The 26,670-nt window shown below is 42.8% G+C and overlaps 2 protein-coding genes across 2 annotated transcripts in view; one reads left to right on the forward strand and one right to left on the reverse strand.

Moving 5' to 3' along the window:
- On the reverse strand, positions 1-12,689 carry MRPL44 (mitochondrial ribosomal protein L44). Its single transcript, XM_047084809.1, has 4 exons — positions 12,479-12,689; positions 10,054-10,522; positions 3,702-3,880; positions 1-518 (listed from the first exon to the last, which is right to left on the reverse strand). The coding sequence occupies exons 1-4, from the start codon at positions 12,655-12,657 to the stop codon at positions 329-331; spliced, it is 1,017 nt and encodes a 338-aa protein (XP_046940765.1). The 5' UTR covers positions 12,658-12,689; the 3' UTR covers positions 1-328.
- Positions 12,690-17,807: 5,118 nt separating this feature from the next.
- WDFY1 (WD repeat and FYVE domain containing 1) overlaps positions 17,808-26,670 on the forward strand; it is a 45,850-nt gene continuing 36,987 nt past the window's right edge. The window contains exon 1 of the mRNA XM_047082773.1: positions 17,808-17,981. Within this exon, the coding sequence (XP_046938729.1) occupies positions 17,845-17,981 (137 nt within the window). The 5' untranslated portion in view covers positions 17,808-17,844. The remainder of the gene's footprint in view (positions 17,982-26,670) is intronic.

Here is a 26,670-nt window from a genome sequence, read left to right on the forward strand (position 1 = left end):
TTTAGAGAATGACTTTTTTATTGGCATTAAAGTTCGCATGAAACACATACCTAAACTATGATGAAGCCGGAAAGGAATAAAATACGCCTAACTATACGTGTGAGATACAGTAATAAAATCAAAGACTTCAGAAAAAATTTACTGGAAGACATCTAAAAAGACTTTTGACAAAACAAAAATGAAAAAAAAAAAAAGAATCACTGACCTGATGAATATTTGTTTAATTTTAGGAACTCGTGATGAGGAATAAGATCTATTCCTTTACAATCTGAACAATGTCCAGCTGTGAGCATCTCTGACCTGTGTCTCACTGCCTGGCTCGCAGATCTCAGGCTGCCACATGCTTGGCCGGGTAGCCGGGTAGCTTCTCTGCTCTGAAATTCCCTCCGGGTGTGGAATAGTCCCAGGGCCGGCGGTTCTCCGTGAACCCGTAGAGCTTCCGGAGCGCCACGCGAGCAGCTTCTTCTTCCGCAGCCAGCACGGTCTCCCCAGGTCCCTCCGCAATCAGCTTTCTATCACTAGACAAAACACCGAGAGTAGTCTGAAATTATCCGCGCATCATAAGACATGGGCCACAAGCCTGTTATGGTTTCTGAACCTTATTTTGGCAAGAATATCTATCAGGAGTAACACAAGAGCTTTGTATGTAGTATCTTTTGAATAGTAGGGTTTTGTACGAATTCCTTATATACAGTAGTTAGAAAAGAAATATTTACATTTCCATAGAAATATCAACAACTTAGTAGGTCCAATATTTTTTTTCAATTTTTTTAAATGTTTATTTATTTTTGAGAGAGAGAGACCGAGAGAGACACAGCACGAACAGGGATGGGGCAGAGAGAGGGGAAGACACAGAATCTGAAGCAGGCTCTAGGATCTGAGCTGTCAGCACAGAGCCTGACGCAGGGCTTGAACTCACGAGCCACGAGATCATGACCTGAACCAAAGTCAGACGCTTAACTGACTGAGCCACCCAGGTGCACCCAATATTTTTCAAATCAAAAACCAAGGTGCATCTAGGTAAATATGGTTTTGTTCTGTTGTTAGTGATGAAAGAATATATAAAAATCTTCCTACAAAAACTCAAAACTATTAAAACTAAATTCATGGAGGGCGCCTGGTGGCTCAGTCATTAAGCATCTGACTTCAGTTCAGGTCATGATCTCATGGTTCGTGAGCTCGAGCCCTGCTTTGGGTGAACATGAGCCCGTTCTGGGTGAGTCCCACTTTTCCCTCTCCCTCTCTCTCTTCTCCTCCTGGGATTCTCTCTCTCTGCCCCTTGTTGACTTGTGCCTTCTTTCTCAAAAACAAAAAAAAGACTCTTCATGGAAAATTGACATTTTTTTTAATTTATCTTGAACCTGTAATGTGAGGAAAAATTTTACAGAACTAAATTGTGCCTTTCTGGTTTCTCATCTAAACTTTAAAACAAATAAGATAAGTAGTTCTATATATATACTTTTTAAAGTTTTATTTATTTTGAGAGTGTGCACACGTTGAGGGACAGAGAGAGGGAGGGAAACAGAATCCCAACCACAGAGCTTGATCTCATGAACCATGAGATCACGACCTGAGCCAAAATCAAAAGTCAGACGCTCAACTGACTGAGCTACCCCGGTTCTAGATTTTACAATAAGAGCTTTAGATCTTTAAAACTTGCTAAGATCTAAAAAAAATTTATATATTATAATCCACTTTAATTTATTCCCAAAGGATAGTGAAGTAGCACAGTGAACACTTAAGTCTATTGGTGTTCTATTAAAACCAAATTACAACAAAAATAGGTATTCTGCTTTACTGATATCTGTCTTACTATAACTAGCAATCTCTTCTCCAAGTGTAAAAAATGATCCAGCAAGGGAGGAAAGGATGTGCACTGAACAAGTGTGGTATGGATGTGCTACTTCTCAATTATCTTTAACTACTTCCTGGAAATTTCCTGACCCCAAACTGGACCTATCCAACTAAAAGAAGCATCTCTGAAAATTCCATGAACAGCAACTCCACTTAGTAGCTTTGATTCGATATAAATTGACCTGAAAGCTAAGGAAGACTCAAATCAAAGAAAGACAAGCAAGAACTGTGCAGATAAAAGAAAAACAATGTGGAAGGAATTTGCTCAGAAACACTTGCTGTGGTAATAATATGGAATGAAACAAAGCTTAATCATATAGGTTACACTTTACCATAATAATTAGACAGTACATATTTGTATAAAATAAAGGATAGAGAAAATCATCTAAGTGAATTTCAACTATACAATGTTTGTTTATCATGTTTCTACCTCAATGATGGTGGCAATGTATCACTGTTCATTTTTTTAAAAACCATTATGCAAAATCTAGGTTTTGTCCTAGATAATAATAATAATTATTAATAATTCTACTACCTGATGACAACAATTTTAGTAACAGGGCAAACTCCTTTTTTTGTTTAAATATAAGAGATCATTCTTCAAACTTTCCATGTATCATTAAAAATCCTTTAAGAACATCACTTGTCCTAGCTGTACTATATTCCATCATGTGTATCTGTCATTTCCCTCTTGCTGGATACCAAAGTTATTACTAATTTTTTGCCTTATTTAAAAACTATTAGTTCAACAACTGTTTACTTACTATGTCTTAGGAACTGTTGTAGGTATGGGGGATAAAGGGTAAACCACAAATGAACACCTTTGTTTACACATTTTGATGTCCAGAAGGAGACACACCCAAAAGTGAGAACACCAAATCAAAGAACGTGAAAAATTTAAAGACTGTTGGCGTTTTGTCAGAATTCCGAAATATTGCACCACTCTGTTCTTCTGCCAGGAGTATATGAACTGCAGATAAAGGACGTGTTTAAGACTTTTCAATCTGATAAGCAGAAGTATCTCATCATTGTGCTGTGCACTTCAAGTTGAAACTTTTTACATTATCCATTTTCTCCTTTGTGATGCCTTCCATCGCCTTTAACTTAGAAAATTCTTCGTCATATAAAGATTAGGAAAACATTTACCTAATTTAATCGAGGTCGCTTATTCAATCAGTGTGAGGCAAGTCAACTGTTACTAACAAAACTAAGACCTGTTCAACGTGGGTTGATTTATATATTTTGATGGACAACTAAACCCTTCCTTTTCCAGTCCTAGGCTCAGCTGAAGCTGTTATAAGTGTGGATTATGGTTCAATCGGTAACACTTTTGAATCAGAACTTTTCTTTTTCTACAGAAATAGTTAGAGTAAGATGAAGTTCTTACCTCCAAGTATACAACGTATACTTGGTTAGCAAAAGCTACTATTAGCAAACCCCAGATTACTTGGCTTCCCCTAAGAATAACCAGCAGGAAAAGAAGTAGTAAATAGATAATCGTGGGAATGAGATTTTAAAAATCTTCTAATGCAGGAGTGCCTGGGTGGCTCGGTCAGTTAAGCGTCCGACTTTGGCTCAGGTCATGATCTCACTGCTTGTGAGTTCGAGCCCCACGTCGGGCTCTGTGCTGACAGCTCAGAGCCTGGAGCCTGCTTTGGATTCTGTGTCTCCCTCTCTCTCTGACCCACCCCCATTCATGCTCTCTCTCTCTCAAAAATAAATAAACGTTAAAAAATAAAAATTTTAGAAATCTTTCAATGCAATTAGAGATTATATTAAGGAATTGTGAAGTCAGTTTTTAAGGCTTCCAATCAATGTTATGAAGCTAAGATTAAAATTTTACTAACCAGTACAAGCCAACAAAAAACACAGGCAAAGCTGTGGTGCTTCCAGACTGCCTGGTAAGTCTAGATTCAGGAGCTGAAATATTCCTTTTCTTCAGTTCTTCTACCAGTAGCCCCATGGGATTTATTATCTTCCAAATCTCAAAGAGTTCTTTTCCAGTCATCTGAGTAATTAAGAAGTCCTGCGCATAAAAATATAATTTATACATTGAAATTAGTATGATGAAAATAAGGACCATAATTCAAAGTACTTTTAAGAGAATTTAAAAACTTACTGGGAATTGAAAAAGACAAAATGTACTATTCTTTTTCATTTCTGTGTAGTTTTTCACGTAAGTTTTACTACAAAAATCATAGTTGTCGCAGACGACATGATACTCTATGTAGAAAACCCATTAGATTCCACCAAAAAATTGCTAGAACTGATACACGAATTCCGTAGTCACAGGATACAAAATCAACATATAGAAGTGTTACATTTCTATACACCAATAATGAAACGGCAGAAGGATAAATCAAGGAATCAATCCCATTTAAGATTATACTGAAAACCATCAGATATCTAGGAATAAACCTAACCAAAGAGGTAAAAGATCTGTACTCTGAAAACCATAGAACACTTATGAAAGAAACTGAAGATGACACAAAAAAATGGAAAAACATTCCATGCTATGGGTTGGAAGAACAAGCATTGTTAAAACGTCTATACTACTCAAAGCAATGTACACATTTAATGCGATCCCTATCGAAATACCACCAGCATTTTTCACAGAGCTAGAACAAATAATCCTAAAATTTGTATGGAATCACAAAAAACCCCAGAAAACAAAGCAATTCTGAAAAAGAAAAAGCTGGAAGCATCACAATTCCGGACTTCAAGCTATATTACAAAGCTGTAGTCATCAAGACAATATGGTACTGACACAAAAAGAGACACACGTATCAATGGAATAGAAGAGAAAACCCAGAAATGGACCCACAACTACACGGTCAACTAATCTTCAACAAAGCAGGAAAGAAAATCCAATGGAAAAAAGACAGTCTCTTTAACAAATGGTGTTGGGAAAACTGGACAGCAACATGCAGAAGAATGAAACTGGACCACTTTCTTACACTATACACAAAAGTTAAGTACAGGAAACAATCAAAATCCCAGAGAAGATCACAGACAGAAACCTCTTTGAATCTGGCCATAGATTCTTCTTACTAGATACATTTCTGGAGGTAAGGGAAACAAAAGTAAAAATGAACTACTGGAACCTCACAAGATAAAAAGCTTCTGGGGCGACCGGGTGACTCAGTCGGTTAAGTGTCAGGCTTCAGCTCTGGTCATGGTCTTGAGGTCCGTGAGCTCAAGCACCGCGTCGGGCTCTGTGCTGACAGCTCGGAGCCTGGAGCCTGCTTCAGATTCTGTGTCTCCCTCTGTCTCTAACCTCCCCGACTCACTCATGCACTCGTGCACACGTACATGCACGCACGCTCTCTCTCTCAAAAATAAACATTAAAAAAAATTAAAACAAAAAAGATAAAAAGCTTCCGCACAGCAAAGGAAACAATCAACAAAACTAAAAGGCAACCTTCAGAATGAGAGAAAATATTTGCAAATGACATATCTGATAAAGGGTTAGTATCCAAAATCTATAAAGAACTTACCAACAATACCCCAAAACACAAATAATCCAGTTAAGAAACGGGCAGAAGACATGAACATTTTTCCAAAGATATATACAGATGGCTAACAGTCACATGAAAAGATGCTCCATATCACTCATCATCAGGGAAATACAAATCGAAACCACAATGAGATACCACCTCAAGCCTGTCAGAATGGCTCACATTGACAACTCAGGCGACAGGTGACGGTGAGGATGCGGAGATAGAGGAACCCTCTTACACTGTTGGTGGGAATGAAAACTGGTACACCTGCTCTGGAAAACAGTGTGGAGCGTCCTCAAAAAATTAAAACTATCACTACCCTACGACCCAGTAATTGTACTACTAGGTATTTACCCAAAGAATACAAAACTGCTGATGTGAAGGGGGACACCCCGATGTTTACAGCAGCACTATCAACATCAGCCGAACTATGGAGAGAGCCCAAGTGTCCCTAGATTGATGAAGATGTGGTATATATCTGCAAAGCAGTATTACTCAGACGTCAAAAACAATAAAATCTTGCCATCTGCAACAACGTGGATGGAGCTAGAGTGTATTATGCTAAGGGAAATGAGTCAGAAAAAAACAAATACCACATGATTTCGCTCATATGTGGAATTTAAGAAACAAAAGAGAAGACGGTACGGAGGACAAAGAAGCAAACCATAAAACACTCTTAACTACAGAGAACTAGCTGACGGTTGCTGGAGGGGAGGTGGGGGAGATGGGTTAAATGAGGGATGGGTAGTAAGGAGGGCACTTGTCAGGATGAACACTGGGTGTCATATGTAAGTAATAAGTCACTAAATTCTACTCCTGAAACTACTATTACACTATATGTTAAATAGAATTTAAATAAAAACTTGAAGAAAAAAATATAAATAATAGTTGAAGGTGAAATCTTATCTTAGAAATATATCTTTATCAGTAAGAAAAAGATTTTTAAAGCAAATGAATTAATGAATAAATGGTAGAAACTTCCAGCAGAAACTCGTTTAAGAAACTACTATGGGAGGCAGCTGGTGGCTGTTAAGTGATGCTTCAGCTCAGGTTATCATCTCAGGATACTGAGATCAAGCCCGGGGCTCCGCACTGGTTGTGGAGCCTGCTTAAGATTCTCTCTCTCCTAGGGGCGCCTGGGTGGCGCAGTCGGTTAAGCGTCCGACTTCAGCCAGGTCGCGATCTCGCGGTCCGTGAGTTTGAGCCCCGCGTCGGGCTCTGGGCTGATGGCTCAGAGCCTGGAGCCTGTTTCCCATTCTGTGTCTCCCTCTCTCTCTGCCCCTCCCCCGTTCATGCTGTGTCTCTCTCTGTCTCTCTCTGTCCCAAAAATAAATAAACGTTGAAAAAAAAAAAAAAGATTCTCTCTCTCCTAGAGCACCCGGGTGGCTTAGTCGGTTAAGCGTCCGACTTCGGCTCAGGTCACGATCTCATAGTTTGTGGGTTCAAGCCCCGCGTCGGGCTCTGTGCTGACAGCCTGGAGCCTGCTTTGGATTCTGTGTCTCCCTCTCTCTCTGCCCCTCCCCTGCTCACTTTCTGTTTCTCAAAAATAAATAAATGTTAAAAAAAAAAACCAAAAAACCTCTAGAGGGTAGTACTTCACTAAATTTATGATTTAAAAAAATCATTTAAATAATTTCATGTTAAGTGTCTTTTGAACCTATTTAAGACCTGATATTTTCAATCTATGAGACTAAGAAAATTGAAAAATTATGAACAAAGAATTTTGCCAATAAAACAACTATCAATATTGACAGAAAATAAGGGAACATAAATTTTCATTAAAATATACTGCAAGTAACTCATGTTAACAAACACAGGATAGGGCACCTGGCTAGCTTAGTGGGTTGAGCATCCAAGTCTTGGTTTCTGGCTCAGGTCATGTCGTCTCAATTCATGGGTTCAAGCCTCGCATAAGGCTCTGCACTGACAGTGAGAAGTCTGCTTGAGATTCTTTCTTTCCCTCTCTCTCTCACGCTCCCCTGCTCACGCTCTCTCTCAAAAAATAAACTTTTAAAAAAAAGATTAAAAAAAACCCAGTATATAATAAACGATGGGTAAATGGGGATAGGAGGGGAGAAATTTAAAAAACACCTTAGTTCATAAAATAGTCAATTTCATTACAACACTTGCCCAAGCACCAGAACTCTATTTCAGCTTCGTTAGTAAAAAATATTTATCACCTGAAACCAACATAACACTGTACATTAATAATACTGGAATTAAAAAAATTTTTTTTTAATTTGTAAGTCCTTATTGGGGATTTTGAATTTTTTAATGTATAGAGTTGCCTTACAAGACACATATGTTAATTACACCTATATATGAATCCCTGGGATTATCTGCAATATAAAATAACCCAACGGTAGGGTAAGGAAAAACAATCTGAATGCCTAAGATATTAGTAGGAATAGAAAAAGAAATCTAGATTTTTCTGGTGATTACCTATGCCTCCTATTTTTTCCCGATAGGTTCCTGGTCTTATTAGTTTATTATTAGAACTTTCAGTGGAAGTGGAGGTTGAACATTCCAATCTCACCTCCCCAGAACAGGGAGACAGTATGAAGACATGCTTCTAAAATGCACCTATGATCATGGAAATCTATCAAAACTCCTCCAGGTTTCTCTAGAGCAGTCTTAACAAGACCATCCACTATGTACTCCTCAATACGCTTCCCCACACACAAGCCTGTCCTCAAGGTTTCTTCCTGGAATGTCCTTCCTAGGGGCAAGCATCACTTTCATGAACTTTCCCTAACCCTGTTATAACTGACTGTTGCCTCCCGAGTTCCCTCTGCACCTTTATAACACATCTTTGAGAGCAACGGCCACTCGAACCGCCTAATGAGCAGACTAGGACCCTGGAGGCAAGGATCGTATTCCATGTTGCTCCGGCTCCAGTGCTCAGCAAAGTGTTTAGCACACAGTAAACGACAGATCCTAGGTGGACAAATGAATGGAATAAACACAGATATTTGACCTACTTATCTTTAACAGGATCTATAAATAGAACTGTCAACAGAGTCACTACGACACAGAAAACATGAATTTCCAAAATGGTCTCAGGACTACCTTGTGGAAGTATCAAAGCAAAGCGACCAAAATTTGTTTAGACAGTTCTAAGACTCCACAGAAGCTAAAGGGACAAAGAGAATGGAAATCAAGGGAGGACTCAGTGAGGATTTCTTTAGAAAAAGCTATTTTACTGGGAGAGGAGAGGGCAAAGGAGAGGATTTCCTTTTCACCTCAAGCCGCGAGGACTTCAAAGAGTCCAGTGGCCTCCAAATCTGAGACGAGAAACATACAGTCACCTGGCTGCCAACACACATTCTCTGCTTACAGGCCAACAGGCTGGCAGAGGTTGCCAGTAGCAGAAGCCTGCAACTCATGTCAAAGGTATAAATATCCTTGAGACCTAGTGTGGAACTCACAGAAGGGGTATCATTTGTAAGGGAATCCTATCCAGGAAACCGGAAGCTGATGTGGGAAAAAGAGTCAATACCCAGGTCAAGGAAGATGGCTGGAAGGTTCCAGCAGGGGACACAATGCCCCGTAGAGTCTGTTTTGAACATCAACCAGACTCAGAAAGCACTAGACCAGCTGACGGCCACCAGGTCAAGTAAAAATCTTCTGTTCTCCTTTTTCCTTCTCTGAGCTCCCACTCCAGAAGGGCCGTTAATATACCTGCTTCCCAAAGGCAGAGAGGTGGCCCACCTGTTACAGGCCCTAGTTGGGGAAGGAGGAAGACGGATATGAACAAAGCCTGAATGTTGGCCAATGCAGGTATTCTTCTGTATCAAAGTGATCAAAACGAAATGATATCCCAACAGTTAAGGGATGCTGATTTCAAGGACCCGACATTCAGATGTCTGAATCAAGACTGTTTCTTGACTTAAAGTAATTGTGTGGATTTGCCATTATGTAAAGGTGACCAAAAACTCGTGCATTCATCCAATGCAGGGGATAAAAATCCTCCCAGTTAAATTCTAAAAGAACAGGGGGAGTCAAGGAATCCCAATTATGTATTTTCATTAGCTAAGCTACTGGCTAACAAGGAATTAGGTATACATCAACGAGACTCAGAAATCCAAGATTTTACTACTTGTAAAAGTAGAACAGCAGCCGGTGCCTCAGCACGAAGCTCCCTAACCACTCCAGGCCTTTGAATAGTTGGTGTCATTCATTCACTAAACACCTACTGAACATGTACCATGCAGGCACTGCCTGTGGACCTAATGATGGAAAGCTGAAGACAGGCTTGCAGCCCTGGGAACTCACAACCTAGCACTTAATATGCACCTCTGATGATGCCCTCAATAATGAGACACTACCATAAGCTTTAGGGCTTTCTCAGAATTTGGTAGGGAGAAAAATTCACATATAAGTTTCCAAGATCATTTAACAAAGGAACGAATCACGAAACAGTTTTTTCAGGGGCGCCTGGGTGGCTCAGTTGGTTAAGCTCCAAGCTTCAGCTCAGGTCGTGATCTCACGGTTCGTGGGTTTGAGCCCCGAGTCAGGCTCTGTGCTGACAGCTCGGAGCCTGGAGCCTGCTTCGCGTTCTGTGTCCCCTTCTCGCCCCGCCCCTTCCCCTACTTGCGCTCTCTCCCAAAAATAAACATTAAAAAAAATTTTTTTTAAACTTCTTTTTCTTCTGCCCACCTCATGTATGTCCCAGCCTCTGCAATCAAGCATTACCTACCCTGATGAAAAGAGCAGTCCTCTCAGGGCCACTGCTCTGCAGCAAGGCTCCAACTACTGCGAAGAAAGTCTGCTGTAAAACAGGCGGGGGAACTGGAAATTCTGCACTCAGTGTTAACTGCTCCACGGCCAAGTTTCTGGCCACATGACACACCACTTCCTCACCAGTGAGAAAGTCAACGAGACTCTTAATGCCTTCGGTGGGCAAGTCTGGGTATGCATCCTCGAGACATTGTGTGAGGCAAGTTTTTGAAAAAGATGTCCCTTGTTCAGAGAGTTCTTGATTATCTTTAAGATTCAGAAGAACAGCTTCTTTCTCTATTCCAAGGTTTTGGCGCTTGGCCTCCTCACTTTTAATATAGCAGCTATTAACAAATGCAGTTTTGAGAAGATCTAAGGAAAAGGTCTCCTGTAACCGATGTCCAAACGCTTCTATTTCAGCATGGTAATCCCAGTTGGGCTTCTCTGAACTGAAAACATAGAACAGAAGATAGTAAGAGATGGTAAAGAGAACAATAAGATGTTGCAATGATGCAAGAACTTTTCATTGGGATGCAATTTGATTGATTATGTAAAGGAAATTAAAAAAGACTGAGTTTCATTTTTTTTTTTTCAAAAAATTTTTAAATGTTTTTTTAATTTATTTTTGAGGCAGAGAGAGAGAGCATGAGCAGGGGAGGGGCAGAGAGAGGGGGAGACACAGAACCCGAAGCGAGCTCCAGGCTCTAAGCTATCAGCACAGAGCCAGATGCAGGGCTCGAACTCACGGAGTGTGAGATCATGACCTGGGCTGAAGTCGGACGCTCAACCGACTGAGCCACCCAGGCGCCCCACGGACTGAGTTTCATTTTAACACAAGGCTTTGATTTTCTAAAAGTTAAAACTTAAGTCAGATGAGTACTTGCGGTTCTTTGCTATATTCACTGGTGCACTCATTCTCCCTTTGAGCCAATGTTAAAGATGTTCTTCAACGTCAGAGACTGAGCCATTACCCTACCTTTTAGAGTCCTCATTTCTCCTATAACCACAGAATTATGCTTTATACCCAGGTATGAAATACAAATTATAATTTCACAGGTTCAAGATATAAACAATAAGTACATTATATTCAGCTCTTATTTTATCAAGTTTTACAAACACCCCTTTAAATTAGCAACTAAACAATCTACTATCATAGTAAGTAGGTTAAAAGTTCGTAATCATTCCCAGGAATGACTACAAGGTCTTTCTAAAGAGACACTAAAACCAAAATGAAACTCTTTTAAGTAAAAAAGGATAGGAGGGATGCCTGGGTGGCTCAGTTAGTTAAACGTCTGAAGACTGCCTGGGATTCTCTCTCTCTCCCCTCCCTCTCTGCCTCTACCCTGCTTGCTCTCTCTCTCTCAAAATAAGTAAACTTAAAAAAAATTGTTTTTAAAATAGGAAAAGCTAAAGATTTTGGCTATAAGTCATAAAATGTATATAACCTATATAATGCTTAGTTTCTTCCAACTATAAAAGTAACATGACTAACCTCACAATAATCAAAGAAATGTGAATTAAGAAGAGGTAACTATTTTTTTTTTGCCTATTAGGAAAAGAACTTAATATTGTTTTGAAAGAATAGAAGAATATGAACTTCTCTTCCTACTGATCTATGTTTAAATTGGTTCACCTTTCGGGGGGGGGCAATATTAAAGCCGCTATGAAATTTCATACTTAATTCCAAAGGAGTAGTAACTTCCAAACTAGTCACTGCTGTAATAGCAATAATATGGAACTCAAATACCTACAAATGGAAGTCAAAAGACTGAGGTGCACACTGCCACGACTGCATGTCAAAGACACCTTATCAGAGACAAGAAGATCCGAGACCTCACGTGCAGCAGATCTCAGGTGGCGCTACCTGTGACTTTCTCTACCAGACCACTGGACTGCTCTGCCAAGCTACTGCCAGACACTATTGCAACAAGGCTAAGAACAAACAAGATAAATTAGGGCAAAAAAACCAAAAACAAAAACAAAAACAAAAAACCCCTAAAGCTCAACTGTTACTGTTTTCCTTTTATTCTGGCGAGTGGACTTGTGCATACACTTAAGTTCGCTCTTGCAACGCTGTGGAACGCTTTCATCCCTCTTATCCGTACCCAAGAATTCCCAGCCATTGCAACACAGGGTCTACAACCCCCCAGGCCCGCATAAAGGTTACACTCGGGAGGCCTCATTTCTCACAACTCGCGGTTGATAGGATCGAAGGGCGAGTGCCGCGGCGCCCCAAGGCAGAAATCCATTCCCTGGGCCTCAGTCCACGCGTCCACGTTCCACCGGTGACTCTACCACACGTGTCCCAGGCTCAGGCCAGGCGCGCTTTAGCGAGGAGCCACCCTCCTCGCCGCCGCCGCCCGGTCTCCCACCGCCAACCCGACCCCTTCCGAGGCGGTTCCTACCGGCGCACGGGCGGCGGCGGGCACCGGAGCAGGCGCCAGCGCTCTAACTCTTTCTGGAAGCGGAAGGCGGCGCGGAATCCCTTCTTCACGCCCCGAACAGGCGGGACGAGAGTGGGGGCGGCCGGGGCCAGGAGGCAGCGAGGCCCCCGCAACAGCAGCCTCCCCAGGCCGGATGCCATTGCTGGGGGAAAAAAAAAAACTCAACGGAGGGCGGAAGGAAAAAAGCCGGACCGGTGCCTCGGTGACACAAACCCCCGGACTTGGACGAGGAGAGCGAAACCGGGGCGGGGCTAGTACGCAGGGGGCGGGGCGGCTGCCGTTGAGTGTTTACTGCGCATGTGCGAGCTCTAGTTCCTGCTCTAGGGTTTACTCGCGGGTGATCCCGGATTGAGGGGCATTTGGCTCCAAAAATTCGTGGAAGCTGGTTCGCCCTGGCGGTTGCTTTCTTGGTCCTTCCTTTCTCATTAACGCAAAAACCTGGTTCACTCTCAGTTTGAAGAAGACACTTAAAGTCTCAGAAAAACCCATTCCTTGTCAATATATATTTAGTCCTAAGAGTTACAGACCATCAATCCAGCCACTATTTATGAACAAATATTTACCCAACGTATCTCCAAAAGCCTTCGTTTCAGGAGCCCTCCACTAAGGGATTTTGACTTAACCAAAATTTAAATTTCTAACAGTACAAACTTTCTAAAGCATAAAAAAAAAAAAAGGATTGGGAAAAAAATGCATCAAAATGGAACAATGGAATTATGTCTTTTCCCCCTTATCTTCTCTTTGGCAGTATTATTATATTGCTTTCCTACCAAACGGTTAATATAAATGTTAATCTAATATTAATTCACAAAGGAAGACTTTTCTGAATTTCCAAGTTTGAGTTGCCTGCTGAACATCTAGATCCCCAAAGGGCAGGCACCTCTTTCTGTGGTGTCTCTATTTGTTAATGGCATCAGTGTCTCCCTCCCTTGCACCCCCCCCCCCAGTAACCCAGATTGGGCTCCGATGTTTTCAGTTATTTCTATTTCCATGAACACCCTCTTTTGTCCAGGAGCCAAGTCCTTTTTCAATTTATTTCCACAGCAGCTACCTGATGGCGATCCTTACCTCCTTGCCAGGCCTTGCACCTTCCTTTCTTCACCTTCATTCATCTCCCTGAAACACAGACCCAGGCATGCCACTACTTAACTCAAGAATCTCTAATATTAGGCTGTGATAAGGATTCTCCCCTTGACCAAACTATAGACAGGATCCCCTAAGCCCTCTTCTCAACTAGGCTTCAACCTTAGGCTTCATTGTCTTTGTTAGGCCTGCATAGCCCACTTTCAGCAAGAATCCTGAGTCAGTTCAGGAAGAATTCCACACCTTCAATATCTTGATCACCCTTGATAGCTAATCAAATTCATCACCTGCCACTATCCCCACGTTATACCTGATCACCCTGGCCTGCCTTCAGAAGAATCCTGTCAAGAATCCTCACCCCCCCCGCCAGCCCTGCCTTTACCCTTGATGTTTCCACTTAGTTTAATGTTCACGGACACTTCCTAGCCCCCTTGGGTATAAATTCCCACTGGTCCATGCTGTATTTGGAATTGAGCTGAATTCTACATACAGGTCTCTTTTCCCTTATTGCAATAGTTTCCGAGTAAAATCTGTCTTTAACTATTGTCTAGCTCTTGTTTTTCTTTGGCAGATCATACAACTCAATTTGGGGTCTCTTAACCTTTCAAGAGGGAAAGTCTGAATGGTTCATCATAGCCTATAAAAGCGTTCTCTTTGGGGAGGGAGAGAGGAAATGGAGGTTGGCACGTATCATAAAACAAGCTGATGGATTTTTGGGTGAAGCAAATTCTCTCAGAAGGGATGAGAGAAAATCATGATTGGTCTTTGTGTTTCAATAATTTACACTGCATGTGAACAAAATTCACTGAACATTAGTCAAATACATGGGTTAGAAGGAAGCACAGGAACTATTATTTCTGTAACAGTCCATATACTGGGAGAAATAATCTAGTAATCTAGTTGGAGCAAATAATGTTAATAGGACGGGTCTTTGAGAGTTTCTCAGTAAATACAACAATGAGAACGTAATATACAAAGCAAAAATGTAGGGTCTCAAGAAGCTTTTCCCACTAACTCACGGAGTTGAGGTATTAAGCAGTTTTTAAAATTCATTCATGAATTTGTTTATTCAATAAACATATGCTAATGGGACTACTTGGTTCTAGGACCCAGGCTCAGAAAACAGACCCCACCCAGGGTTGCCTGATGCACTTCATTTATGTCCCTTCAAATCCCAAAGTTATGTGTTCAGTCCAGACTTCTCTGCTACCCAGTTGTGTATATACAAAACTCCTGTGCATAATCGTCTCCTAACAACTCCAAATGGACATGTCAAGCTTCGTACATCCAAAACTGAACTCCCCATCTTCTTGCCCAAGCATCTTCCCCAGATCGGTAAGAGGCAACTCAATTTCTTCAGTTTGTCATCCCACACACCCCGGTGTCATTCCTGATTCCTCTTTCTTTCATACCCCATATCCAACAAAGTTCATTGGTTCCACCTTCCAGAAATGTCTAGACTCTATTGTCTTCTCACCGCCTGCACTCTGTTCTAAGCCATCACTGTCTCTCGACTGCCTTATTTGATTAGCTTCCCGACTGACACCCTTGCCTTTTAAGACTGAAGGCAGATCAAGGTAGTTTTCTGCACTCAAAATCCTCCACTGGCGTCCCATCTCACTTAAAGTAAAAGCCAAACTCCTGACCATGGCCTCCAGGGGCGACATTATCTGTCCGGTGGCCCTTCTTCCTCATCTCTCTGTACCCCTCACTCACTCTGCTCCAGCCACACCGGCTGCCTTGCCGGCCCTAGAAATTCCCAGGCATGCTCTCACCTCAGGGCCTTAGCACTTGCTGTGCCCTTTGGCAGGAGAGGACTTCTTCCACACTTCTGCCTGTTTTACTCCCTGTTCTCCTTCTCGGCTCAAACATCACCCTCTCCGTGAGGCCTTCCCTTGGGTTGCATTCTCTGGAAGCAGACACTGAGACAGAGATTGGTGTGCGGGATATTTATTAGGAATCCACATCTATGAAGAGAGGCGGATGTAACAGGATTAGGTAGAAGTCGGCTGCAATACAGGCCTGACAAATTCTCATCCAACCCATGAGAGAGCTCTGGAGCAAGTTCTGCCTATCAGTGTGTCCCACACTGGACTGAAATAGCCAGCCCTCTATACTCCTCTCTCATTTAGTTACAGAATTCGGGCTGCCCCGTGAAAGGCATGGTCAAGCCTTGGTGGCTCTCTGCAGCTGAGGCAAACCCTGAAGGAGCTGAAAGCTAGAGAGCATCTGCGGCCTGCCTTTCTTCTATGAAAGTGGATCTATGCAACATATCTTGGAACGTTCCACGCCATCCTGTTTAAAATTGCCATACCCTCTATCACCCCTATCACTGTTCAGTTTTATTTTTTTCACAGCCCTTAACGTCTTCTGATATACTATGTCATCTAGTTATTTCTATTGTTTATCATCCGGTTCTTTCATTGGAATCTAAGTCCTAATGGTAGAGCAACCTTTGTGTCTTTGGAGTACAGCTACATTTAGAATGGTGTCTGGGTCATAGCACGCACTCAATAAATGTTCGTTGTTTGAAAAAAGTTGTTCAGTCTCTAGTCATCACACTGTAAAAGTCTTGCAAGAACCATGTCTTATTCATCTTGTCAGAATATGGTGCTTGGTCGGTATACAATGCATGTTTGTTGAATAAATAAATCCATGAATAAATGTTATTAACTTCATGTAAGAAAGTACTCGTATAGCACAGTCCAATAGAAATACCAGGTGAAGCACATATGTGATTTAAAATCTATTAGCTGTATTAAATATGGTGACATTAACGTTTTAAATATCTAACTGAATGTATCTAAATTTTATCATTTCAACATGTAATCGACATAAAATTTATTAATGAAATCCCTTATTTTCTTTGTTTTGTTTTGTACTAAGCCTTTAAAATTCGGTGTGTATTTTGAACTCATACCATAACTCAGTTTGGACTAGCCACATTGGAAGTGCTGGATAGCCATGGGTACGGTACATCTCTAGTGCAAGTCTGCAGTTCATGGGTCAGAATAATATGGGGGGGAGTGTGGGTTGGAGAGGGGAGGTCTCGGGAGTCAATGATTTTCTGGGTCCCCATCATGACTGTAACTTAGCAGCTCTTGATGTGCTGTAGCCAAAAGCCACCAGGAACGCACCTGTACTTGATCACGTTGGGTTGGTTGCTAACTGGCAGGAGAAGGCATATCGTGGGAATTATGCAGCCTTAGTGATAGAACTTACTGTAGGATTTAGGTTTGTGTTTGGTGATTTTAGGGAGGATTTAAGGAAGAAGGGCTATCCTCTGGACTGGACTGGATTTTGTCAGGAAATGGGGGTCATTCTATGATTGGAGCTTTTACTAAATCTTGTCTAGAGGAAGGAAGACTAGGCAGAGGCTAAAGCTGGAACTAACTGGTAAAGAAACAGGAGTCACTCTTGTTAGCCAGCATAGAGGGATGTTTGTTCATTTGTGTGGTTTGGACAATTTCATGTTTTGGCTGTGTTTATATATGATTATGGAGTGGCATTGTTTGGTGTTTATGTTCCGCAGGAAGCAGCTGTCAGCGCTGGGCCAGCTCCTGGCAGCACTGACATCTGGATCACAGCACCACGCCATCTCCTGGAGTTTTCTCTTTCTAATAGCCGTGCGCCCTAAAGCAAGTGATTTAACTTCTTCGTGGTCCAGTTTTCTCACGGCTACAAAGAGAATACAAGAGCTCCGTCTCTCCATCTCTTAAAGTTGTTATCAGCACTAAATAAGATAATCCGTGTCAGGAAATGGGGATAGTGCCTGGTATAGAGTCACCACTCAATGAGTGTCACCGACTGTCTTTCGAGGATTCTAAAAATGGCACTGTATTTTTTCACGCTTGCCATATCTTCGAAATCTTCCAAACAATGGCTTCTAAGAAGAAGCACGACGTAGTATCATTATTTCCAGAAGGCTCTGGTTTGGGGGACAGTTCCTCGTCCCTCCAACGGCTCAATCCACTGCTGGGTGAATGCCTTTACCTTTCAACCTTTGTCACTTTCCCACTTGTTGGGAGACGGCCTCCGGGGCTCTCTCCCGGCTTCGGAGTTTTCGGCTGCGCGGCTTCCCCAGGCAATACGGGCGCGGGCGGCAGCACTCGGGAGCTTACGGCGGCGCGGCGCCCACGCGGCCCCGGGAGCCCGAGCGGAACCGGCGCGTCCCCGCCCGCCCGGCCGTCAGCTGATGGGCTTCCCGCCCGGGAGGCCGCTGCCGCCGCCGCCGTCGTGCGAACATGGCGGCCGAGATCCACTCCAGGCCGCAGAGCAGCCGCCCGGTGCTGCTGAGCAAGATCGAGGGGCACCAGGACGCCGTCACGGCCGCGCTTCTCATCCCCAAGGAGGACGGCGTCATCACGGCCAGCGAGGACAGGTAGGGCCGGCGGGTCGTGCGCCGGCGGAGGCGCGACGGGGGTGGCCCGTACTCCCGCCGGCGGCAGGGTGTGGGGATCGTGGGGTCGGCGGCCTAGTCCCTCTCCGGGAGGGGGCGTCCTCGGCCCCGGGGACCTCGACGCGCCCCTCCGGTCTGGGACCTTCACTGCACCCCTCTGGCTGGGGACCAGGGTCTCACCGCCCCCTCCAGCGGGGGACCTCCTCTCGCGGTCCCATAGCGCCCTTCCAACCGAGGACCCCTGTCCCAATGCGCCCCTTCAGTCAGTGACCCCCACCGGGCCATTCTAGCCCAGGATCCACGCCCCTTCCAGCTCGGGACCCCGGACCCTCCGTGCCCATTCCAGCCGGCGACTCCCTCCCGCCGCGCCCCTCCATAGGGGTAACCCCTTCCCGTCGCGCCTCTCCCGTCGGTGACCCCCACCGCGCCTGTCTAGCCCGGGACCCCCGTCCCTGCCTCTCCTTTGTGGGGTTTTGCTTGCCCCTCGAAAGCGTCGCGACCTCTAGGGGATTTCTTGGCCTTCCGCAGTCAGTTTCAAACCTCTGAGCCAGGAGTATTGGAGGCAGGTGACCGCGGGTCCTGCTGCGAAGGATTCCCTTCTCAGCAAACCTCCAGGAGCATTCACTCTCTCCCTTCTGCTTCACAGCTGCTGGGACCCGCTGAACTCTATTTACTACATAGTTTTGTTTTGTTTTTCTTTCCTAAAAGAGACTTATTTTTTTAAAAGGTTGGGTGCTTTGATTTTAAAGAAAAATGTGTTTTCCACTATTAACAGAAACCCAGTATCACCTGCCATAAAGAATTAAACTAATGACTAGAGTATGTTATCCTGTGTGCACCTGAAGTCATCTCATTCTTGTACTAAGACAACTGGCATTGAAGAATGCCCTTCACACATTTGGGAAACACTGATCTGGTGCGATTTTGTCATTTTACCCAAGAGGAAGTTGAGGCCCCAGGAAAGCCCCAGAGACACTGCTGAAGCCAGAAATGCAACCCAGGACTCTTACCTTTTTGGTCTGCCCAGGGCTGTGCGATTGGATTGGAGAGATATGGTTTGTTTTAAAACTTTTGTTTTTAAAACCCTGAAAGTTTAGGTTTGTGGCTTTACAATAGGAGTTTGGAAGAAATGACGGATGTTTGCTCAGTGAAATTGTGTTTCCTTGCTACAATGAGTGCTCTTAAATGGTGATATTCCAGAAGCCAGAAGGCTTTCTGGAAATGGAAGGTACTGTTCTTTGCTTAGAGCTGACAGCTTTTTGTAGTCCTATCTTTTGAAGTAAGCAACATCTGAGGGCCTGTTCTGGGCACAGAAAACTTGAAGCCTCCTGGGTTGCCTAGTTGACCTTTGTATTTTGCTTTTCGAGTCTTGTTATTATGAGCAGGCAATAGCCTCTCCTGGCTTGTATAATGTAGCCAACCTCAGAGGAGGTGGGGAGTGATTGCAAAAGACCTGGGTGTTGGTGTGCAGAGGCAGGCAGGGAATGGGAGAGAGGGATATGAGGCACAGGGAGACGAAGGGAATGTGAAAAAAAGGCAAAGGGCACAAGAATGATATTTGCGTGATAATCAACTTAGATGCAGACATTTCATAAAACTTAGCTATCTTATTCAGTAAAATATCTTATCCATGACTCATGCATGTTGGGTAAATTGCTGAATATTTGAGATTACTGACCAGGAGCAGTGCTGATAAATGTTTTATGGAAAGTGATTACTTAGCTGCTCTGGGACTGAAATGTTCTGGGGGGAGCCTTAGATCAGCTCTTTTTTTTTTTTTTTAACTCGTACACAGCAAGGCCTTTGCTGATGACCAGACCAGGTGAAGGTTGTTAGAGCCTTGTGTTTCTAATTTGTGTTTCAGGCCATGGAGCTTTCTTGAAGGTAGGACGTTTCTTAGCAGGTGCCTTTATGAGACTTATGAAAGTACGTGGCTATGGGTTTTTGTTGTTGTTGGATGTGGGGGTCTGTCTTTACATTGTCATAAATAGGTGTCTTACTGTTCAATCATTTATTCATTCATGCATTCGTATATTTAGAAATACTGTACCTATTGAGTGCCAGGCTTTGGGGAATACAACAGGGATCAAAAGCCACAGCACTTGCCCTCCTAACTTCTGATTCATTGATTTTTATGGCCCTTGACCCGCTGAAACCAGCATATGGAGGAAACAGAACACTGATCGCCCTTATTTATCAAACAAGCATTTATTAGACACTTACTGTGTTGCTGGACCTGTAGTGTAGAGAGACCAGTAATGCCAAAATCTCTTGCTTCCAAAGGACTGGACAGACTGGTTGAAGAGATGCCCTGTGCTCTCGGCTTCTAGGGTGTTGGGGAGACACAGAGGAAAGAGTGTCCCTGAGGGCCAGAGTTCAAGGAAAGTCTCCTAGAGGAGATGTCACTGGATAGAGAAGTGGGCTGTGTGAAGGGAGGAGGACACACATCCCTGTTCCAGGCAGATGGAAAGAACAGGAGGGAATAAAGAACCACCGTCACTTCTAGGTGATCGGAGCAAAGTGGGGATGAGTGGCCATGGCAGGAGAGAGTACTGAGAGCTGGACGGTCCTAGTGTCTCGTTTTGGAAGGGCCTTCTTTGTATGCCACTGTTAGGAATTTGACCTTAGTTCGTAGCTAGTGAGGAACCATCAAAGACTTCAAAGCAAGCGACGTGATCAGAATTTGTACGTTGGAAATAACAATAGCTAACCTTTTAAAAGTCCCTTCTCTCTGGGCAGGGAGGGGGAGAGGGAGAGCAACCACAAGGATTGATGGAGGGAGAGGGATGGGAGGTGGGCTAGATGGGTTTGTGATGGGCACTGGGTGTTGTATGTGAGTGATGAATCACTGAATTCTACTCCTGAAGCCATTGTTGTGCTGTATGTTACTGAACGAAAATTTAAATTAAAAAAAAAAAAGTTCCTCTCTCTGTTGGTACAGAATTGAACCCATGTATTCGGCGGCATCCAGTCCTCACATCTCCCCTTGAGGTGGGTACTACAGTCACTTCCCTCATCAGGAGCTCCAAAATTCAATACATTCTAAAAGTCAAAAGTGGTTTCTGTTTGTAAACTGGGCCCGAAAACTCACTGGTGCTACCACTTGAATAGATGAGACCGTTTGTAATCTCGGTTTATCCCATGCCGTGTGAGTGTCCCTTTGTTTTGCCGGGGAAACAGCAGTGCATGTCCCTTGCAGGTGCTACCCCGGGCCCTGCTGGGAGCCTCCGAGAACACATAGGGTATGCACCCTACCGCGGAGGGCCTTTGACAGTTTCGAAAACTGGTTCTCAGTGAGGGGTGACTTTGCTGGCCAGGGCACATTTGGCAATATCTGGAGACATTTCAGTTGTCACGACTGTAGGGGGGAATTGGTGGCATCTGGTGGGTAGAGGCCAGAGATGATGCGCCACACCTTGTAATGCACAAGGCAGCACCTCGCAGAAAGAATTACCGGCTCCAGATGTCTGTGGTGCCACGGCTGAGATACCCTGGTTTAGGCTTAATGTACTTCCTTATCTGCTCTCTCTAGACAGTGGTTCTCAAACTTGAGCATGTATCAGAATCAAATGGAGGCCTTGTTAAAACACAGATAGCTGGGCCCTGCCCCAGAGATTCTGCTTCAGCAAGGCTGCACTGGGGCCCGAGAGTTTGCCTCTCTTCCACGTTCCCAGTGCTGTTTTTGCTGCTGGCCCAGGAACCCCACTTTGAGAACCCCGGTTCTGCAAGTTCCGGGTCACGGTGCTTGCTTGTGTAGGCCCACTGGGAGGGAACACTGTTTATACCTTGTCTGTCCTCTTTTACATCAGTCTCTGGGATATGTTTGCCTGGAGTCATTTGTTACATGCACGAGTTTATTTCCCATTAAAACCAAACTGTGTATATGACAAAGCTAATGCGAACAATCCGCTCAGAGTATTAAACCGGTGTGGGATACCGAGCTTAATTCCATCATGCTGGGGTCACCCACTGGTCATGGTTTTGGCAGAAACATTCGGGGTTACTGGGCCGCAAAGGGTTAACAGAAAAAAACGGCCCTACTCTTTTGTATGCATTCATGTAGATTTTGTTACCGTGGTAATTACCCTAAACTCTTCAGTTTCCAGTTGCCTGCACTTTGGAACGGGCAGTTCTTGAGCATGCAAAACAGAAGAATGATACATGCGTGGACTTTACAAAGAAAAATTCCTCAGTGAATAAAGTATGATTGTCTCTCTAGTCTGGGAAACTGTAAAAATAAAAGCAATAACCTGAGCGGTAAGTTGAAGGGCTTGAGCTACAGCAGTCATTTTCCTGAGAGTGGAAACAGAAAATGAGACTGCTTTCAGAATAGAACTGCAATGTGGTGAGACAGCGAAAACCCATTCCCTGGACCCACTGGCCTTTTGAACTGTTTTGCTGTGGACTGCATCAAAAATTTAGAGTCAGTTGGAGGATAGAATTAAAAAAAGAAAAAAAAACCTTTGTGATAAAACCTTAGAAATAAGTTAGGGCTGTGGTCCTGAGGTCTTCAATTTTGGGAAACAGTTTGAGGATGAGCGTGCTTATGCTATTGTTGCATCAGGGGCCTGGAGGCCAGGCGATTGATTTCCTGGAGAAGAAATTTTGCTTGGCCTGAGTCAAACAAAGGCAGAGCTCCCGTGTTGTGAAATATTTTAGGATGTTGCGCTTAGGCTGGTAAGCGATAAAAATGACAGAAAACCAACTCGTAGCATATTTTTGGTGGCATCTTCTTGTTATGCCAGCTGTTTACTTTAATATGTGTATTTCCTTTTAGGCATTTCTAAGACTGAAAAGATGGTTTGAGGGAAAGAGTGTATCTTTACTAACTGTTCAGGCAGAAACAATTTCGAATAAACCACTTGATTTTTAAGTGTTATGCTTAGGAGAAAACCTGGCATAGCCGGAAGTTGTTAGCTTATACAGATAACCAGGGCGTTAACTGCTGTGTTTTTGTTGTCATGCAGTGCCTAAAAGTAGACTCTTTGATTTGTGTTAGAAAATAAAAGCAAGAAGTGAGAAGGGAAGAAGCATTTATTCCTCTCTCGTTAGAGTGGCCCTTCTTTGTGACGTTCATTTTCTTTTTATAGCATAGTTAAGAACCGATTCTGGATCCAGAATGCCAGAGTTTGAATCCCAGCCGTGTGACCTTGTGCAGGTTACTTATTCTTTCTGTGCCATAGTTTTCTCATCTGCAAAATGGGAATAGTATCTACCTCACGGTTTTGTGAGATTTAGATGAATTAGTATGCAAAGTACACTGAACAGTGCCCAGCACAGAGAAAGCACCATATATATGTTGGCTGTTATTTCCCATTTAATTACTTTAGTCTCATCAAAAGCTAAAGATATCTGCTTACTGTGTGTGTGTGTGTGTGTGTGTGTGTGTGTGAATAAAATAGTTTTTCCTGTATAAAAGCAATACTATTTTCGGCGTGACTTACAAACCTAAGTTCTTGTAACAGTCTTTGAGTTGTGCCTTCTCATCATTTCCATATTTGGTCATTTACAAGTCATGTCAGTCATTAGTTTTTCCTCATAAAATCTTTGCCCTGCTGTGTCTGGGGGCCCCAAGATCACCCCCTCGGTTCGATGATTCACTAGGAGATGGTTGTCCTCATGGCCATGATTTATTACAAAGGACACAAAACGGAATCAGTGAAAGGAAAGGAATGGTTGAAGTCCAGAGGAAATCAGAGTCACCTTCCATGAGTCCTTGCCCTGTGGAGTCTCACAGGAAGTGCTCCTGTGTTATGTCCACATCTGTAAAATATTGTCTACCAGGAAGCTCATTAGAGACTCAGGACCCACTGCTTTTATTGGGGGCTGGCCGTAGCACTTGACAAAATTCTAGACTCACAGAAGGAAAGCAGGCATGCCGTGGTCTCTCAGATGTTAGTATGAGTGAATCACTAAACAGACCTGGTAGGAATAAAGCATGGAACAGAATTGGAAACCAGGCTACTCTTCCTAGTTCCTCAAACTGTGCTTCTCTGGGGTGAGTTTAACCTTGTGTTTCAAGACGAGGCTGGGGATAGAGTTTGAACTTTTTCTTTTTTTTTGAAGTTAAGAAAGCTTTGCACAGCCCCTAAATTGACTGCATCCTGCCTGGATTGCTCCTGTTCCTAGAGGTTCTGATGGCTTTTAGTCTTCTTGATAGCACAGAGGTCACAAGAAATCATCTCGATGCTAATAGTGAACAGGTAACAGCAGGAATGGTTCCTCAAGTGAAAAAGAAAATACCTGCAGGTAGAAAAGCAGCCATCTGGCTTCTGGAGAAGCGTCCTTCCCTCAGGAGCCGGGGGAGATGCCCCACAAGGGGCCTCCCTCTTGGGATAGAGATCTGCCTGTAACAAAATCAGGAGTCATCATCGTGGGCAGTTGAATTCCTTTCCTGGAAAAGGAGATGGAAATTTAAATTTTCCTCAGCCAATCTAATTATCCTCAGTGAAAAGGGGCCGATTTCCCTGCCTTTCCGTTTAGATGGTCAATTCAATAAAAATCTAGTGTTTTCCCCTTTTGTTACCAAAGGAGAAAAGCTTTCTGTGGCAGGAATGAAGAGGGCAGAGTTCAAGAGACTTGGCTGAAAGGAAACTGCTCTTTATTTGATAAAAGCAGATTGCATTGATGACCACATCCTTTTCTTTCTCTTGCAGGCTAACATCCTAATGTTATAGAAAGCATGGAGGCTACCAGAATTACCCATTATGTCTGTAGCCCCTGAAGGTAGTCAGAGTAGGAAAAAATATCCTTTGCTGATGGTAACAGAGATGCTTGGTGGTTTATCAAGATATGAAATAGTATCAGCAGCCTTAAGAGTGACCGGAAAATCAGATTTCCTCAAACTTACTCTTGTAAGAGTTTAAAAGAATCAGGCCTTGCGCTTAATTTGTAACATATGCTATCGTTTGTATTTTGTGTTTAATTGGTTAATTGAATAATGCTGGTATATCAGTTTATAATATGAAGATGGTTGAATTGCTTTCATTCAGCTGTTTGGGGATGATTAGGGTGTTTTTTGAGAGTTTTCAAAAAAGATCTCGTTTTATAAATGCTGCTGTGTCAAGCGAGACAGAATTTGGCCTTGTGATTTTGCCACAGCCCTCGTGTGCTCTTTGAATCTATTTATCAAAAGTGTAGGCATGATTTTCAAGGTAATCGTACTGGAAAATAAAATGTATTGGATCCAGATGTGTGTTCTCATGGAGTTTCAGGTTAAAAAATGAAATTAATCACCACTCCCACAAGATGCCTTCTGGCTTGAGATACGTGCTCTTCACAAGGAAAACCATGCTTTGACTCTGTCTGCCTTCCTCCTCTAGTCCAGCTTAAGCAGAGGAGGCTTTATCGACTTGGTGATTTCCTAAACTATATGTTTAACTTGCTTTTTATCACTCTTTGAGGGAGTCTGAGGGACCAGAAGTGATAAAAGGAGCCTCTTTACCCATTCTGATCATCAGGCAGGCATATCTTGGAGAAGATCACAGACTAAGTCTTCCTGGAATAAGTACTTCATTCTTAACCAGACTTGTGGTTTTTAGTCTGCGTTTCATGTATCTGCTATAGTAAGGTAAAAGAACATGCAGAATTATGATCCTTAATAGGATGAACAATATTGACTGATATTTAATTAAGAGAAATAACTTCATTTAGCTTTTACAGTAACTTCTTTAGTTTCTTGGGATTCAAATTAACATCTGTGTAAAGTGAAGATCCTGTATTTCAATTAAAAGTTGAAGTGGACTTATTTGTTTATTCAGTACATTTAAATCCTTGGTACTCAGTAAATGCCAAATGCTTTTTTTTTTTTTTTTAATTTTTAAGGTCAGAATCCTAAGTATTCTTAAAGGTATTCTATTTTTGGAACAGGTAGGATTGTATTATTTGGTTATTGCTATGAAACAAACCACTTTAAAATTCAGTGGCTTAAAACAGCAAGTACAGTTGACCCTTGAACAGAACAACATGACTTTGAACTGTGCAGGGCCACTTATATGTGGATTTTCTATAGTATGGTATAAATTATAAATTATTTTATATGTTTCTGGTACATATAGTTTATGGTATAAACTATAAATTATTTTCCTTATGACTTTCTTAACATTTTTTCTTTCTAGCTTATTCTACTGTAAAAATACAGTATATAATAAAATACACAGAATATGTCTTAATCGAGAGAGACTTTGTAAGAATACTGCTCCTGTTTAGCACAGAAGTCAGTGTTTCTTTGAACTACATGAGAGCTTTGAAATTAGATGTAGGCTATTCCACAGTCTGGGTTTGTTCGGAGGAAAAAAAGTAACGCTTCATGTTTCCTTATTGTTTAGGGGTTACTTACTGCTTTGGAGGACAAAATGTGGAATTTTCTGAAAAGCCTTTTTTTTTTTTTTTTTTTTTTACTGGTTATTTATCACGTAAAGCCTCTTGGCTTTGAATTATTTACTTTTGTAATGTTTTGAAATGCGAATTTTCATCATCCTTTGACATAAGAGCGATGGAATTGGACAAAACGGCCAAAGAAATTGACGTTGGTTTGTTTGATTTTAGGGCCTGCACTCTCCTTCCTTCTGTCTCCCTAAGTATAAAATGGAGGTCCTGGCTGTCATCTTTGCCATGAGGATGTGGCATCACGTTCTCGACTGACGTCGTCTTTCTCGAATCCGAATGTGTG

The sequence above is a fragment of the Lynx rufus genome, unplaced genomic scaffold, assembly GCF_022079265.1.
Source record: "Lynx rufus isolate CCGP_SWC_20201006 ecotype Redwood Valley unplaced genomic scaffold, mLynRuf1.p SCAF_2, whole genome shotgun sequence".
NCBI lineage: Eukaryota > Metazoa > Chordata > Mammalia > Carnivora > Felidae > Lynx > Lynx rufus.

What these genes read in the sequence shown, in the direction of transcription:
- MRPL44 (XM_047084809.1), bottom strand. Translation starts at nt 12,657, where the DNA reads ATGGCATCCGGCCTGGGGAGGCTGCTGTTGCGGGGGCCTCGCTGCCTC. An exon ending in GGACTGCTCTTTTCATCAGG is followed by an intron (nt 3,881 to 10,053) that starts GTAGGTAATGCT and finishes TTTTATGCGCAG; the next exon opens with GACTTCTTAATTACTCAGAT. An exon ending in TTTTTTGTTGGCTTGTACTG is followed by an intron (nt 519 to 3,701) that starts GTTAGTAAAATT and finishes TGTTTTGTCTAG; the next exon opens with TGATAGAAAGCTGATTGCGG.